Source organism: Ammospiza caudacuta, chromosome 8, assembly GCF_027887145.1.
Source record: "Ammospiza caudacuta isolate bAmmCau1 chromosome 8, bAmmCau1.pri, whole genome shotgun sequence".
Taxonomy (NCBI): domain Eukaryota; kingdom Metazoa; phylum Chordata; class Aves; order Passeriformes; family Passerellidae; genus Ammospiza; species Ammospiza caudacuta.
Genome location: NC_080600.1, coordinates 17,589,651 through 17,604,788, shown reverse-complemented (window position 1 = coordinate 17,604,788; position 15,138 = coordinate 17,589,651). Strand labels below are relative to the sequence as shown.

Genomic DNA, 15,138 nt, shown 5'->3' with positions numbered 1-15,138 from the left:
GGTGGGGCCGCAGCGGGAGGGGGGCGCGAACGGCTCCGTGGGGCTGCAGCGCGGAGGGCCCGGCGGCGGGAGCTTGGCCCACCCGAGCTGTTGCTGAGGGGATGTGGCGGGGCGCTCCCCAGCCGCAGCTGCTCCGGGAGGCGGAGCTGAAGCGCGGTGCGGGAGCGGAGCGCCCTCGTAGCGCGGCTCCTGCATCCCCGCCCTGCTGCATCACGCGGGACGGGGGAATGTAACCGGCCGCAGGGTCGCACTTTTCTGTCCATGTTTGTTGCGGAAGCAAACAAGCATTTCCTCGTTGTATTTTTTCATATATACCTCTCAAAAAAAAAAAAAAATCTGCAAGGCTTTAACAAATCTGTGAAGGCTGCTTCAGTGTTTTTAAACATTGTGGACATTTAAACCTTTCCTTCTCAGCATCCTGGAAAGGACACCCGGGGAGCTGGGTAGTTTGTTTTTCCCCGAGTTTCCAGGTGCGTCCCACTGTCTCGTAGCCTGGCTCAGGTGTGCAAACACACGGTTTGACCGAGGCAGCAGCTGCCTGGTTTGTCGAAGTCTCTTGGTTTCGGGACACTTTAGAGCACTCAGGGGCTCTTCTGCCCATAACAAAAGGTCCATGGGAACCTGTCCCATGGACAAACTCATCCTTTCTGTGAAATTTGGAGTGAGTTACTTCTGTGAACCTGCAAAAAGACAAAGCTGATAGCTCTATGGCAGAGCTGGGGACTGTTACGCAGATGGACAGATGAGTATTTATGACTGGCTGCTTGCATGGGGTTTCCTGTGTGGCAAGGAATAAATGATACAGAAATCAACGGACTTGCCAGTTGTTTTGTAGAAGGTAATAAAATAGAGAGATGCTACTGAGTGCAGAATTACTACTGCATAGGCAGTGAATGCTGTATAAAAGGTTTGTGGCTTTTGTTTGTTTTTATTGGGTCTTTAGCTTTTAGGTTTTTTTAAATACCAAGTATCCTAAATATTTACTATTTACTGCCACAAGAATGTTGGAAACAATAAAAGTAATGCGATCTGACCTTTACCAATACTTTTTTCCCCTTATGGTGTACCAATATAGTGTGACCAGTCCCCACCAGTTTGCTGAGTGCCCCTTAGGGTGTGCAGTTCTCTACCTGTGTAAGTGGCACTTGCTGTCAGTCTTCAGCATGGCCAAAATCCAAGTGAGAGATTTGAGGTCTAATCCCACAAACCCTTCCTTGCATGAAGCATCTCATTTGCTTTGGGTAAACAAACCAATGTAAAACTTGCTTATAGGAACTTGTGCCAGCATGCAGAGTGAAGGGTGTTTTAGTGCAAGTAATATTTGCTGCCATTGAACAACCTGCCCTTGTTTGAAATGGGAGTAGTTCTGGGTCCTGACCCAGGGGCAGGAGAGTTCAGCTCCAGCTAATCCTGGCTGCCTGAAGTTTATTTTTAGTTCAGAATTATCTGAGGTTCAATGTGAGCAGCGTGAGGGAGCCTAGACCAGTTCACAGTGCCTCTTCCAGGGAACGACTTCAGATGATATGGGAAAGAAACAAGTGGTGAGTTTGTGGATCCTTGAGTCTTACCAGTCTTATAGCCCTTTTTATTTCTGGTATCTGAATTTTCCAAGCATGGGAAATACTTTTTTGTGTATATTCTTCCAATATAATTGTGTAATACAAAATCTGAAAGTTAACTTCTTTTTCTAGATAAGAGAAAGGTATGTGCTCAGTTTCAGATTGTTATCTGGAGATCCTTTTAGATTTTAGGTGTTTGACCTGCTGGTAAATATGTTCAAAATTATATGGAAAAACTATATTTTATAATATTTTAAAGTGTTTTTGTAAGTGAGCTTTTTTCCTTTTATTTATTATTGTTCTGAATTTACATTTTCATTAATAGAAAATGCTCAGCTCATGTCATATACTGTAAAATTATACTGAATGCATAATTTATTACAATATTTTTTATTCATTTAAATAAAATGACTAGTGAAAGTGGTACCTTACAGGAAAAGTGAAAATTATTGAAGCCTGAATGCAAGCTGTTTCTTACACACAGTGCTTAGCTGTATGTTCCTACTGCAGTGCCCATCAGAACTCTGGTTGGTAAAGGCATATTAGTCCAGCATCTTTTACATCCTGCTTTTGTATCACATCTCCATTAGGAATGTTTGGCCATTTAGGAGGCATACAGAGCAAAACATACCTTGGATGTTCAGATCTGAAGCTGTTTTCTGAGAGGTGGTTTCATACTGGCAGAAGCTGACTTTTGTCTCTCTCTTGTCTTTCAGTGCCCGCCTCGTGCCCTTCCTCCAGTGCCAAGGTAAAATCATTGCATTCTGTGGAACTGATCATGATGCTGTACTGCAGATTTTGAAAGTAGTAACATTAAAAGAAATAAGTTTCATAAACATCTGAGCAGTAAAATTGCATCTCTTGCTAATTTATTGTCCCAAAATGCTTTACAAGGAATGCAAAACATTTTAAAGTTTTATAGAAGCCAAGAAATTTTACCATATTACCTCAGTTTTAATACTCATGGGAGATAAACCCTTTAAAAACTTTTACACAAATATTCCAGTTTTAATGTCTAGTATAGCTTAATATTAATCTCATCTTCCTCCCTCTTTCTTTTATTATGTGTTCTTTAGTTTATTTGAATCACAAATACTTAAAACCAGGAAATTCTGGAATTAGGCTAGATATTCTTTAATAGGGAGTTAGGTATCTATCAGTTTGATGTAGTATAGGAAAAAAATTGGGCTTTTTTTCAGTGTGAATGGAAAAGCAATTATGCAGTTTTTATGCGATGGTACTTGAGAATTCCTGCAAAGTACCTGCAAGTAAATGTGATGTTTATGATTGTCGACAGATAATGTCTTTTTAATGATGTATGGGCTCAAATGTTTCATAACTTCTGTTGGTTTGTTATATACCAGGCAGTAAGACAAGTTTTAATTAGCCAGGTGATTAAAGCTTTTAATCTGATCCACAGCTAGCCAATCAAGAAACTGTGTGTAGTCACCAACAAAATGTTGAATCTTGCAGATTGCTTCGTACCCTTAGCCCTGTTATACACATCTGTTCATAAAGAGGAGGGGGAATAAGGAAATTAACCATAAAAGCGGCAGTGTGAATTTCATGGTTGTGAATTGTAATTGATTGAAAACTAACTTTCTTTTCATCTTTTTACACTGCTCGTCAACACTTCAATATGAAGTGGAAGCCAAGGTGAGTTATTAAGGAGAACTACAAACATTGGTAGTTCCTTTTGGTCATTCTCTCTTTAAAGATAGAGTCTTATACTTTTCCTAAATGCAGGCTGATTATTTAAAGTGGATACCTGGGCATTGTTAGAACTGTTGTTTTTCTTTGCTCTCTTTATTGTTAGCTATTTCCATCAAAGTAACTGAAGTGTTGCCACTGTGTTTTAAACAATAAGTTTCTTTTGCAGAGCATTTTTCACAGTATTTCAGTTTATCACTTAACACACATGCATGTATGTATTGCACATTTGCTGCACATAGAACTTCTTAGCCTGATTTTTTACTGTTTTCCTGTTATCTGTACTCCTCCTCCTTGTGTGAACTGGTGAATTGTAATCTTACCTGTAAAAACAAAGGATGTCATAATTTGTAGAAAATAATGTTTTCTTAACTTGCAATAGGATGGTTGTTAAAAAAGAATATTGAGGTTTTTCCTTGCTGTGCACCCATACTTCTGTTTCATGTTATACAGATGAAATTCCACTCAGTCGTCCCAAAAAAAGGAAACCCAAAGGAAAGACGCCATTAGGTAAGGTCCTGCCAAGACTAAAAACTGTTCTTTTATTCCTTCCATTTTTTCCTTTCTGACTTCTTTGCATAATTCATTAAGCAGACATTTCTAGCTGTAAGCTGCTTATGTTGAATGTGTTAAGAACTTGAATTTTTGAATGAACTAAGATAAAATTAATTTAGCAGTCTGGTTCAATTTCAGTCCAGGCACAAGTTAATCACTTCATTATCACTGAAGACTTGACTGTAAAAGATTATTATTTACTGGTTACTTTTGCATTTTTGCACAATGAAGGTTTATAAAAGGTGGGTAAACTTGACTTTGAAGTGGAAACAAAGATTCAGTTGTTAACATAAAAACTGCAGTCTTTGAAGGCGCTATTAAAAAGCAGGTGCGGTGTAAAATGGAGAAGTAATTTTGTCTTTCTGCATCTGATCGTGATGCTACTGCACTATAATATGAATTAATTTTAACTTTTCACAGAAATATAATTCCTCCAAAGTATAATATTAAATTGCTCAGACTGGAGTAAATATCCCTCCGTGGATTTTTTTGCTCCTTTTTTATTCTTGTACTGTATGTTTAGCATTTAAATTTTCCTTTGATGTGATGCCATTTTGCCTTATCTGTGTGGATCACCTTGCACCTTATCTTGCACATATCTGTGTGGATCACCTTGTAATAAACTATTACTTTTTTCTTGGCTCTTGCATTATAATTTTTGCACATAGAAAAGAGAAATATAGAGGTGTAGTTCTTTCCAGTGATGAATTCTTTTCAGGCAGTCCTCTGCTCTATGCCCAAATGGGAATTGTGCTGCTTCTTGGATACTTCAATTCTCTCCTGAGCATGATACTGTTTTACTGTGAAATACCTCTGTATATTTCTACTTCTCAGCAATGATCCTCAACTCTTACATTTGCTTTACGTAGCCAATGCATTTTCATCTCAGTTGTTGCTCAGCTGGGCAGTAAATGGTAGTAAATGGCAGCTTTGTTTTGCCTGTTTCTCAGTGGCTCTGAGTTCAGCTGCTGGGTGTTTTCCTGTGCTTTGTAGATGGCATTGTGCAGGCAGCGGTTCGTCGGCAGTCTGAAAGCAGCGAGCCCCTGACCCCTGAGCCCCCTGATGCCCCTCCTCAGAGGAAGCGCAAGAAGAAGAAAGTACCTACTGGTACGTGAGACAGTGGTGGATGGGAAAGAGAAGTGAGTAGAACTTGGGAACACAGAAATATTACTGGACAATGTGTATTTAGGTTTAAAACATTTCATGTGCTTTACCTAAAACAGATGAAAGTAATCTCTGGGTCAGTGGTAGCTTAGAGTTTCACTTTCTGGTTTCAGATTTCATAGTGTACAAACCTCCATGAAAATAATGGATATACAGTTTTGGAAATTATGTAATTCTTAACATCATTCAAGGCTCAGATCATTACTTTTTTGCAACTCTTTTATATAATAACTATTTATGTATTTAGGTGCATGTATTCCATTTTTATGAAAGCTCTAAAACTTTGATGTTGGGTTGGTTTTTTTTAATCTTCAGATTCTGAGACCTCTTTTACCCAGCAGAATGTGGCGTCCCTATTTCAGAATGGAAATGGCATGGATGTCCCTGAAGCTGAAGAAACGGTGATCCGCAAACAGAGAAAAAGAACAAAGTGAGACAAAACTAGTATAGCTCATAATCTGGACTAACTGTAGCAGTGAATGTGGCTGAGGAGTATTTTACATTGTCATTTGGCAAAAATATAAAATCTTGAAGCCCACAGTACCATTCAGCCTGTGCACAGTTCTTTCCAGGGTTCAGATCTAACTTTTTTCACTTCTTCGTTCTATGCATACCTGGATGCATCCCAGCTCTAAATACATTTTCATGTGTCTAATAGTTCAGTCACAGACATGAAGAAATTAGAATTTGGAACTGCTTTCTATCATTCTTACTATCTTAATTATATGAAAATTAGCATTTTCCCCCCAATTATTCTAATAAGTTTTATTCTAATATGTTCTAATCATTAAACCCTTGATATGGAATTAGTCTTATGGTTTTAGCAACTACCTCCATGGGAACTTTAGTCCTTCAAACTATAAACAGGGTAATATTATACAGGTCATAGTCTGATGGGTTTTTATCAGTCAGGTTAGGCATGTTAAATGTTCATAGGAGCCTTTGGATTTTACACATTATCTCCTGTTCTTTGTCCCACTGTGTGCTCTGTGCCAACAGGAAACCTCGGCCAGCCGAAGTGAGCTCCAATGAGCTGGAAGTGGAGGAGGAAGACATCGTTGAAGATGAGCACAGGAAGAGCCCAGATCAGCAGCCTGTGTTTGCTGCTCCCACTGGAATTAGTCAGCCTGTTAGCAAAGTGTTTGTTGAAAAAAATCGTGAGTTCATATTGTGATTTAAGTAATTTAAGAACATTCTTGCAATTAGAAGCATTATTGTATCTAAAATCTAAATACTGTAGTATTGGGAAGAATTTTTTTTAAGTTTTCCAAAACAGAAATTATTTGGAAATAAATACACATGATAATTTTTTGACAGTGGTCAAAATGGTGGTGTTACTGTGCTGATATATTTGGTTTGATTTTTTAATTCCATGGTGGAGGTGAAAAAGATTTCAGAGTACCCAGCTGTCACAGTACCTTGAGAAGAAGCTATTACTTACTAGAATTCTTTGAATTGGAAGTTTTTTGCAGGGTGTTTGTGTTTTTCTGTTGTTTTGTTTGGGGTTTTTTTGTCCCAGGGAACACTGAGTCATTTCCCAAAGTGCTTTGCACATTGTTAACTCCATAACCTGACCCACCAGGATGCATCATTCTGACCAGAAGCATCCTGTATCAGTGTAAACTGACAAAGGGCAGGAAGTGGGGAGAAGAAATTTCTGATGCTTCTTAACAGCTTTTTAACACTAATAAGCATTTATATAGAAATGATGGTGAAAGGAAACAGAGCTCTCTAAAACTGATCTCCTTATCCTTTCAGGGCGTTTTCATGCAGCTGACCGTGCAGAATTGATTAAAACCACTGAAAATATCAATGTGCTTTTGGACGTGAAGGCTTCGTGGACTACTAGAGATGTTGCCCTCTCAGTGCACCGAAGTTTCAGGTGAAAAATAAGTGTTCAGATGTAAATAAACATAAATCAGGGGTGGCTTTGGTTTGAGATTTTGGAGTTTTTCCCTCCCTGAAAATTAGTGCCTTTCCTCTATAGTTGTGGTGTATTTTTATTTGTTTTGGATATTCCTAATAAGTGGTGGTTCTGGATTCAACAGGTATAAAGTTTATCAGTCCTCTAGCTTTTGGTATTTGTTGTCAAGATTATGAATTTCCAGTAGACATCACATGTGAAATAGAGCTTATAAAAAGAAACTAAGAAAGCCATATTGCAAAGATTCAGACAACATCTCAATAGCAAGAGATTGAGCTGATAACCAAAACATTATTTACCTAGAGAAATGTGTTAGAAAGTAGAACTGACCCATTATGTGTATTACCAGAATAAAAATACCTAAATTGAGTAAGTTCTCAAAGAAAAATCCTGGTTGGTGGGAAAGAGGGAGGAGTGAAATTGCACTGGGGGAACAAGCTTGCACATAATAGTAATACCATTACTTTTTAAATCTATGGTTGTTTTGTAATAGAGAATGGGAACATAATAGCCATCATCTTCTGTGGTGTATTTTAGCTGGAAGCCTGTGCTTGAGCCTGTGCTCAAGCTTTTACTTAGCAATGAGGATATTGAAGAGATTGCCTTGGGGACAAGTTAGAATGTTGTGAGTGCAAGGGACAGTGGTCATGGGAAACTACAGACAGCTACAGGTGAAAGTGTTTGATGCCTGTAGCTGTAATGAAGGGAAGGCAAAACGTCTTTGTTTTCTTTAAGTGCTCAGGTTCTGGTGCATCTGGTGTGACAGGAGCAAACAGAACTCTTGCTTAGAATTTTTTAAACTAGATCGGAAAAAGCACTCACAAACAGTCTCTGAAAGGCCTTGAAAAGCAGGGTTAAACAGATGGATTCATAGGCCTTTTCTATCTATAGGTAATTGAAGGTGTTAAAACTGGTCTAATGTTTTTTCCTCCATTCAGGGTGTTGGGCCTCTTCACCCATGGCTTCCTTGCTGGTTATGCTGTATGGAACATCGTGGTTATCTACATTCTGGCAGGAAATGAGCTTTCCATGGTTTCTAACCTGCTTGAGCAGTATAAGACAATAGCATACCCAGCTCAAAGTTTGTTCTATTTTTTGCTGTCTATCAGTACAGTCTCAGCCTTTGACAGGTAAAACATACTTGTATTTGAAAGGTGTATATATGTAATTTGTGTATATGATGTTCCTTTCTCCTTTGGCACATGTTGATTTGCTGTTGATGATTTAATTGATATACTCAAAGAATGATTTTTCACATGGCTGACTAAACACAGAAGGGTGTACTTGTGCATCCAGACCTTTGGTAGTCATTTCTGTCTGGTGCTTGCACCCTGCTTCAATGTCACAATGTCACCCTGCTGTTTGTGGGATCAGGAGATGAAGCAAATGTGAGAGCTGACCTGTTTTTTTGCGGTGGGACTGTGAAGAGGGGTAGAGAGCAACAAATGTTTCTGTTAGGTTCACTTTCATATGAATCCTAGTCAGGGTTGAAACATAGCTGAGTGAACAGTTTTCCTGGTTTAGCTGGGGCTTCTGCATTACAGATTAAGAGTGGGAATGAAAAGAAAAAAAAGCTCAAAAAAAGATCATTATCTAGACTAAATTAATGGATGTTACAAATGTTTCTTTTAGTTACAGGTAGGATAAGCCATTGGGGAGTTGGTGCTATGAGAATAATTGTTACTTCTTTCCCTCCCAGGATGGCAGGGAGGAGTCCCAAGTTACTCACATTTGCTCCTGTAAGCAGTTACATTAGCATGGCCACTGAACTGAATGGCAAGGATTAGAGGGGACAGATGTCCCCAGGTTCTCCCTGTTTCAGAAAGGTCTGCAGTGGGAAACCTCATGGAACATCCTCCTTCGTTCTGGAATTGGCATAATGGGGACCATTGCCATGTGGGTGGGATATAGTTGTAGATTAAGGCGCTGTTACAGAGGCAGAAAAAATACCTTGCAGAAAGTAAAAGAACAATAGAATGCTCTTAGAGGAACAGTATCATTGTCTTACTGGGTTGTGCTAATGACTCTTGATTTTGTTATCAGGATTGATCTGGCAAAAGCATCAGTTGCACTGAGGGGCTTTCTGACCCTAGACCCAGCAGCACTAGCTTCTTTCTGTAAGTATCTGAAATGGATAGGAAGCTGTCCAGAAAATATGGTAAATGGAAAACTCCTCCATATTCTTTTTACTGAAATCTTCCTCCCAGGTTATTTTCTGCTTTAGAATAAATTACTTGCTCAGTAGTTTATAATAGCAATGGCCATAAACCTTTTGTTCCATATTTTTTAATGCATTTCCAGTAGTAGCATTAGTGAGATTGTTAGTGATTAGTAGATTAGTAGTTCTTTTCCATTTCTGACTATAGAACACAAACCTAGCAAAAAAACAGAATCACAAAATGTAAGTCTGATTTGGTTCATGGATTGCAAAAGTGCAGAAACCAGATTTTGATAGGTCAGGGGAATGTTAAAGAGAAGAGAATGAATTAAAGCAGACTATGATTGGAGGCAGACGAGTAAAAGGAAAGAGAATGCAGTCATTAGTGCCATGTCATGATGAGACAGCATTTTGGGATTTATGTCTGACACTACTAACTCCATTTCTTCCAGTATACTTTGCTGCTCTTATCTTATCCTTAAGCCAGCAGATGACGTGTGACAGAATCCACCTCTACACGCCAGCTTCGGAAAACGGCAGTATCTGGTAGGAAACAAGGAATAATAACCCATAAATTATAACATAGCTCACTTAGGGACCTTGTCAAACTGGCAGATTGAAGAGATTGTACAAGATATGTAAGAAACTATTGATGAAGGATTTTATTTCTGAACCTGCCTTTGAGCTTGTCCTGAATATTTGATACTTTCACTGAAAAATAAAAACTCAGGGATGAGTTTGGTCGTGTTGTTTGCAAATCCATTATACCTCAAACAAGAGTTGGAATGATGCTGGAAATGTCATCTGGCAGGAACCTTAAGAATCTCTTTTGCTTGAGAGTGGGACCCTACTGAGATAAGTAACCATTTTGGGGTTCAAGGGCAGAGCATTCTGTAGACAGTCAACACTGTCTTTGAAGAAGGCTGCCACAGGATGCATGGGCTTAGCAGACACAGCTGGCATTTAAATATAAACCATCATTTCATGTTAGGTGATCCCATCCAAAGCTGTTCCTTTCTGAAGTACCTAGTAATGGACTCAAATTCTGGTAGCAGGAATTTTTAAAGTAAACCAGGAGGAGTAGAGCAAAAACATTTATGTGAAAATTTGCTGGTTTGGGCAGTTAGTTTTTAGGGGGGGGTGGAGGTTTTGGGTTTCTATGATCTGTGATCTTTGGTAATTGTTCTCTTTACCAGGCCTTTGCAATGCAAGACCATCATGATGGTACAAATAGCTCTCTTTTCTCATCTGGCTTAGAAAACTTGTTTTGATGTTATTCTGCTGCATTCTTACTGTAATTTCTGTGCACCAATGATGACTGATGGTTTGATGTCTTTCCCAGGACTGCAGGTACAGAGACAGAAATTGTTCATTCGTGGGTTGTGGTGAATCTCGTAGTGTCTGTTCTGGTTGGGACAAGTTGGATCTTCTTAAGCTCCCGACCAGAGCTAGACCACAGTGAAGGTAGGACACATTAATAGGCAAAATGTTGTTAATTCAAGTTGTTGGGTCTTTTAATCTGCTGTGCTGTGCATTTGGTGTTCAGGACTAGTCCTGAGAAATTTTGTGACTGAGGAAGAACAAGTATCTCCTAGCAACCTTGCACAGCAAATGCTTCTCAGGATGCTGGTGTCTGTGTTTGGTACTTTAAACATTAATTTAGAAAGAAAAGTTTTATTTCTCCTGTCTGAAGCAACATGAATTTTGAAATATTACAGAATGTCTCTTTTCAATTAAAAGAAAAATAATTTAAAATACTTTAACAGTATTTTAAATATTTGAAATGTATTTATTCTATGTGTGTCTTAGCAAATTCCCTAATGTTAATGTTCCTTCTGCAAGTGCTGAATGGGTTACAAGTTCAGTATTATTTTCAATAGGACATTGCAGTGGTTTTGGGAACTCCCTAGCTTTGAAAAGTCAGATGTGTGCTTGCAGCACAGGACATCATATGAGGACTGCTGCTGCTGGTCCAGGCTGAAGGAGGGGGAAGCAAGTTCTTCTCACAGAAGGAACTTGGCTAGAAACTGGGCCTTCTTCCTTTTGTGTTCCCCCTGAGATCCAAAAGGTGTGTCCCAAGTCAGTGTTCCTGTCAAGCATGTGCAGCCTGTCACTTGAAGGTACGCTGTGCAGAAAAATCCTAAATTTAACTTGAAAGTCAAAACGTATCCTAACAGCACCATGAGTTGAAGCACAGATTTGTGTTTGGGAGGCTGAGGATTCAACAGGCCTCTTCAAATTACTTTTGAATTTTAGTGTATGGGTCTCCATATTTCAGCTGGCTCCAGTTACTGTGTTTATTTCTAAGAAATCATTTAATGAGTTAAAAAACCCCAAACAATTAAGTGGCAGCCTTTACAGTCTTCAATGGTAAAATTTATAATAGATGCTTAAATAATATTTTAAACCCATAAATAATAAAGGCTTACACAAGGAATCCAGTGGCAGAATTTTACTTGGTTTTTGATTAAATTTTTTGATACTTACATGTGCCTACTAAGACTGGAAAACCACTTTGGAATTTTCTAGAGAGAAATTCATTAGTACTTACTCCAAATAGTAGAGGAAGTTTAGTCTGCTGAGGATGGGATATGCTAACTTAACACTGTGAGACACAGAGCAAAACTTATAAAAATGAACAAGTCTCTAAACTCAAGTCCTTCCTTCCTGAGTCTGACACTCTCAAAACTTTAACAGTTCCTCAGTCTAATTCAGAGTTCTGTTTCAGTGTCCACGTTGAATGCACAATGGTACTGCACATGATCAATTGCTAACATTGTCACCAATTCTGTCCATTTTGGGGAGCAGCAATAGTTTGCTAAAAATATTGGTGGCCCTTGCCATCGCTGAGTTGATGATATGATTGGGATGAAAAGCAGGAGGCTTGGGGGAATGCCAGGGTATTTTTGAGGAATAATGGGATTGTATTCATGTGAAAGTTTCCAAAGAAAACATAATTTTCTCCATTCTCTTTTAGAATTGATGTTTCATTCTGAAATTGAGGAATTTCCTCACGGAGATGTCATACCCAGAGTCCAGCCATAAGTGTGGAACAAGGATCTGCATATATTGTAGCTGTGACTGATGGCTCAACATGTTGTGTATTATAGCTATGTATTATAATTTTCATAAAGAAAAAATGTATTTTTATATTGTATATATTTCATGTTGAACTTTTTATGTATGTTACAGTTTCCAAATGTGATTGAAAACTTTTATATTTTTGCTTTTTATTTTACAAAGTAGATTATCCCTAGTGCATAAAGTCAAGGTGGTTTTGTAAGTACTGCTACCTACATAGCCAAAGACACTAGAGGGATGCAGATCAGGTGTTCAGTGCTTTTTTGACTGCTCTACACTCTTCAACAACCTGCTCTTGGTACTAATGCAAACAGCAGTTAGCTTATCTGATTTGGTTAAACATTTTCTAGAGATGAAAAAAAAATCTTACAACAAAAGTAGCCTAAGTAGCAAAATTAGCCAAATTTATAACAAAACAGAGTTAGGAAACATAAACCCCACCAAGTTAGTAATCTTAAAATAATCTACATTTATTTGTCATAAAATATTTTTCTAGAAGAAAAGATTAAATTGACAGGGATTTTTAAAAATAATCTATAAAAGACGATTATTAAAATTCACTTTTTTAATCTTCATTTAGTTCTCTTGACAAAAATCTTGATGATTACAAGTTCTTATAGGCTGATGTAGATAAAAGACAAAGAAGTTTTAATGTTGCAACAGTTTGGTCAGTTAAATGCATCTTCTCATCAAACAGGGTGTTTTTGTGTTGCCAACAGGATGTGTCCATGTCCTGTAATTTCTCAACAGTCAGGAAGTGTAACTATTCCAAAGTCACTCACAAGAATAGTGTTTTGATTTCTCCTTATCTGGTGTGACAAGAGCAATCCTTTTATTCACTGCTCTTTATAAACAAACTTGGATTTCATAGATGTTAAAAGTGTTCCTACCTATTTTGCCAAATTGTTGTTTTGTGTTAGGATAGAATGGGAAATTTCTTCCTAAAATGACAAGAAAATGCTTATTAAATCAACCCAAAAAGTTTGCAGCAACCCACCTTCTATGCAGTGACATAGCTGTAATTGTGGCAGGCAATGGGTTTTGCTGACAAGATTCATCCTTTAATATGAAAGTGGCAAAATGAAAGCATTGCAGATGTGAATAAATACAGAAATACTGCAGGAAGAAACAGTCTCCTTAGTAAACACAGATGAGGTCTAGTTTGAAAACCATTTATCAAGAAAATATCACCTAAAGCCCAAAACTTTTTTGCATGTGTTACTTAACATATATTGATTTTGCCTTGTTTAATTTAATATGTGTGTCTGTGGGTGGCTGTAAAAGGGGTGCACTTGTCAAAGTTCACTGAACTTCTTTAGTAGTGAAGCTAGGAGTAGCCAGATAAGACTTGAAAGGAAATGTCAAAGAGCTTTCAATGCTTTCTGTGCTAACTCTGTGCTGTTACCTGAGTTGCTTCAAAGCAAACATGGGAATGTGTATAACTAGGGCTGTTGCTGCCCTGTTGAGGGACTTGTGTTCTCGTGTCCATTCAGCAAATTTAAGTTATTCAAAAATTCAGTGTTTGTGACACCTTTTAAATGCTGTGGTAGTCTTGGCAGGGAGGAAAAAGACATCTATGAGAATTAAAAGATGTTCCACAGCTGTTGGCTGCATTCTGAGGCATTCAGTTTGCTGTAGGAAGGAGCCCTTAGCCTCTTTTGTAAACCGTTGTGGCTCTTGTGTCTGTATTTTTGTAAAACTAGAGTTAAATTATGACTGGCATTGCACTGTACATTAAAATGGAGAGATTCGGGGTGCTGCTCTGCTTCAGTTGTCCACCTGATGTTCTTGCTGATTTATTTGGCTGCAGGAGAGGAGGGATGAGACAGGAAGTGTTCCTGTGTAGTTTGTCACCACACTTTCTGCTATGTGTGTTTGCTTGCAGAGTCACTTCCCTCCTGAAGGTGAGATTATTAATGGCATGGCTGCATGATTTTTCTTTCATGTTGGGATGGTCAGAAGTAAAATTTTGCCCATAAAATATGGAGCTCAGCAGAAGTGTGCTAAGCATGACATTAGTACAGGAAAAGCTTGGATAACATCAGTGCTTGATTTCTGACATTACCACTAGGAATTGGCCTTCCAACTGTCCCTTAGACAAAGTGATGCCAGCCAAGAGCCATATTCATTCTTATGGTGAAATGTAGTCATTTTTACATGGTTGAGCAGGGATTGAATTAATGAACTTAATGTAATCAGTATTTCAAGCCAGGCTTGCCTTTCCGTGTATATTTTTTGGAGGGTCTAAGCATATCCATATTTAAATTAATGAGTTTTGAGGTTGCCACATAAAAAGCACAAGAAACAGTTTGATGGCTAATTATCTATTTTACAAAATACTTTTCATTCCATTAAGCCTCACAGTGGAATATGAGTTTAAGTGAGCTTTTATTTTAGTTTCTTGTAAAATTTTAGAATAAGTTTACAAAATAATTGTTTAATTCTAGAACACACAATATTTGTAGAAGCCTTAACTGAAATGCCTTTGTGCATTTCCATATCATTGTTTTTAATGCATTTGTGTTAATGAAAAGTTTTCAGATATGTTGGTGCCAAGTTCTTGTTTTTAAATATATGAAACATATATTAAACAATTGCTGTAAACTAGTTAGAAATGATGGTACTACTTTGTCTTGTTTCCAGTTATTTAGTCCATTTAAAATAAATCAGTCTGTCTGAGGATTTGGGATGGGAGGCTGAGGGGCTGTCTGGGGCTGCCCCAGACTTGGGTGGGCAAAGCCCCACACAGCCTGATCAGAGGCTGGACGCCAAAGCTAAATTGTTTTAATTACTTAAATTGTTCTAGTATTTAATATTTGGTCAATTTCGCCTTGGTTTAAACGTTACTCTCTCAAGGCAGTTTTCTCAAAATGAAGCCAAGGGGACATAATTTGCAGAGTGTCTTTTTAAAGTAGTTTTGGTATTGCTGAGGTAAACTTTATGAGGGTTATATGATTAGTTGAGAACTACTCGTTTGTATATTTCCA

At 38.1% G+C, this 15,138-nt stretch overlaps 1 protein-coding gene across 1 annotated transcript; it reads left to right on the top strand.

Moving 5' to 3' along the window:
* The first annotated feature begins 2,793 nt into the window (after window positions 1-2,793).
* Window positions 2,794-14,701, top strand: TMEM237 (transmembrane protein 237). The gene is made up of 11 exons (XM_058809364.1): window positions 2,794-2,827; window positions 3,723-3,779; window positions 4,818-4,931; window positions 5,304-5,418; window positions 5,988-6,145; window positions 6,747-6,870; window positions 7,851-8,042; window positions 8,956-9,029; window positions 9,523-9,616; window positions 10,413-10,534; window positions 12,048-14,701. The coding sequence occupies exons 1-11, from the start codon at window positions 2,794-2,796 to the stop codon at window positions 12,113-12,115; spliced, it is 1,152 nt and encodes a 383-aa protein (XP_058665347.1). The 3' UTR covers window positions 12,116-14,701.
* The last annotated feature ends 437 nt before the right edge of the window (window positions 14,702-15,138 follow it).

What these genes read in the sequence shown, in the direction of transcription:
- TMEM237 (XM_058809364.1), top strand. Translation starts at nt 2,794, where the DNA reads ATGGTACTTGAGAATTCCTGCAAAGTACCTGCAA. An exon ending in TCAGTGCACCGAAGTTTCAG is followed by an intron (nt 6,871 to 7,850) that starts GTGAAAAATAAG and finishes TCCTCCATTCAG; the next exon opens with GGTGTTGGGCCTCTTCACCC. An exon ending in AGCAGCACTAGCTTCTTTCT is followed by an intron (nt 9,030 to 9,522) that starts GTAAGTATCTGA and finishes CATTTCTTCCAG; the next exon opens with TATACTTTGCTGCTCTTATC.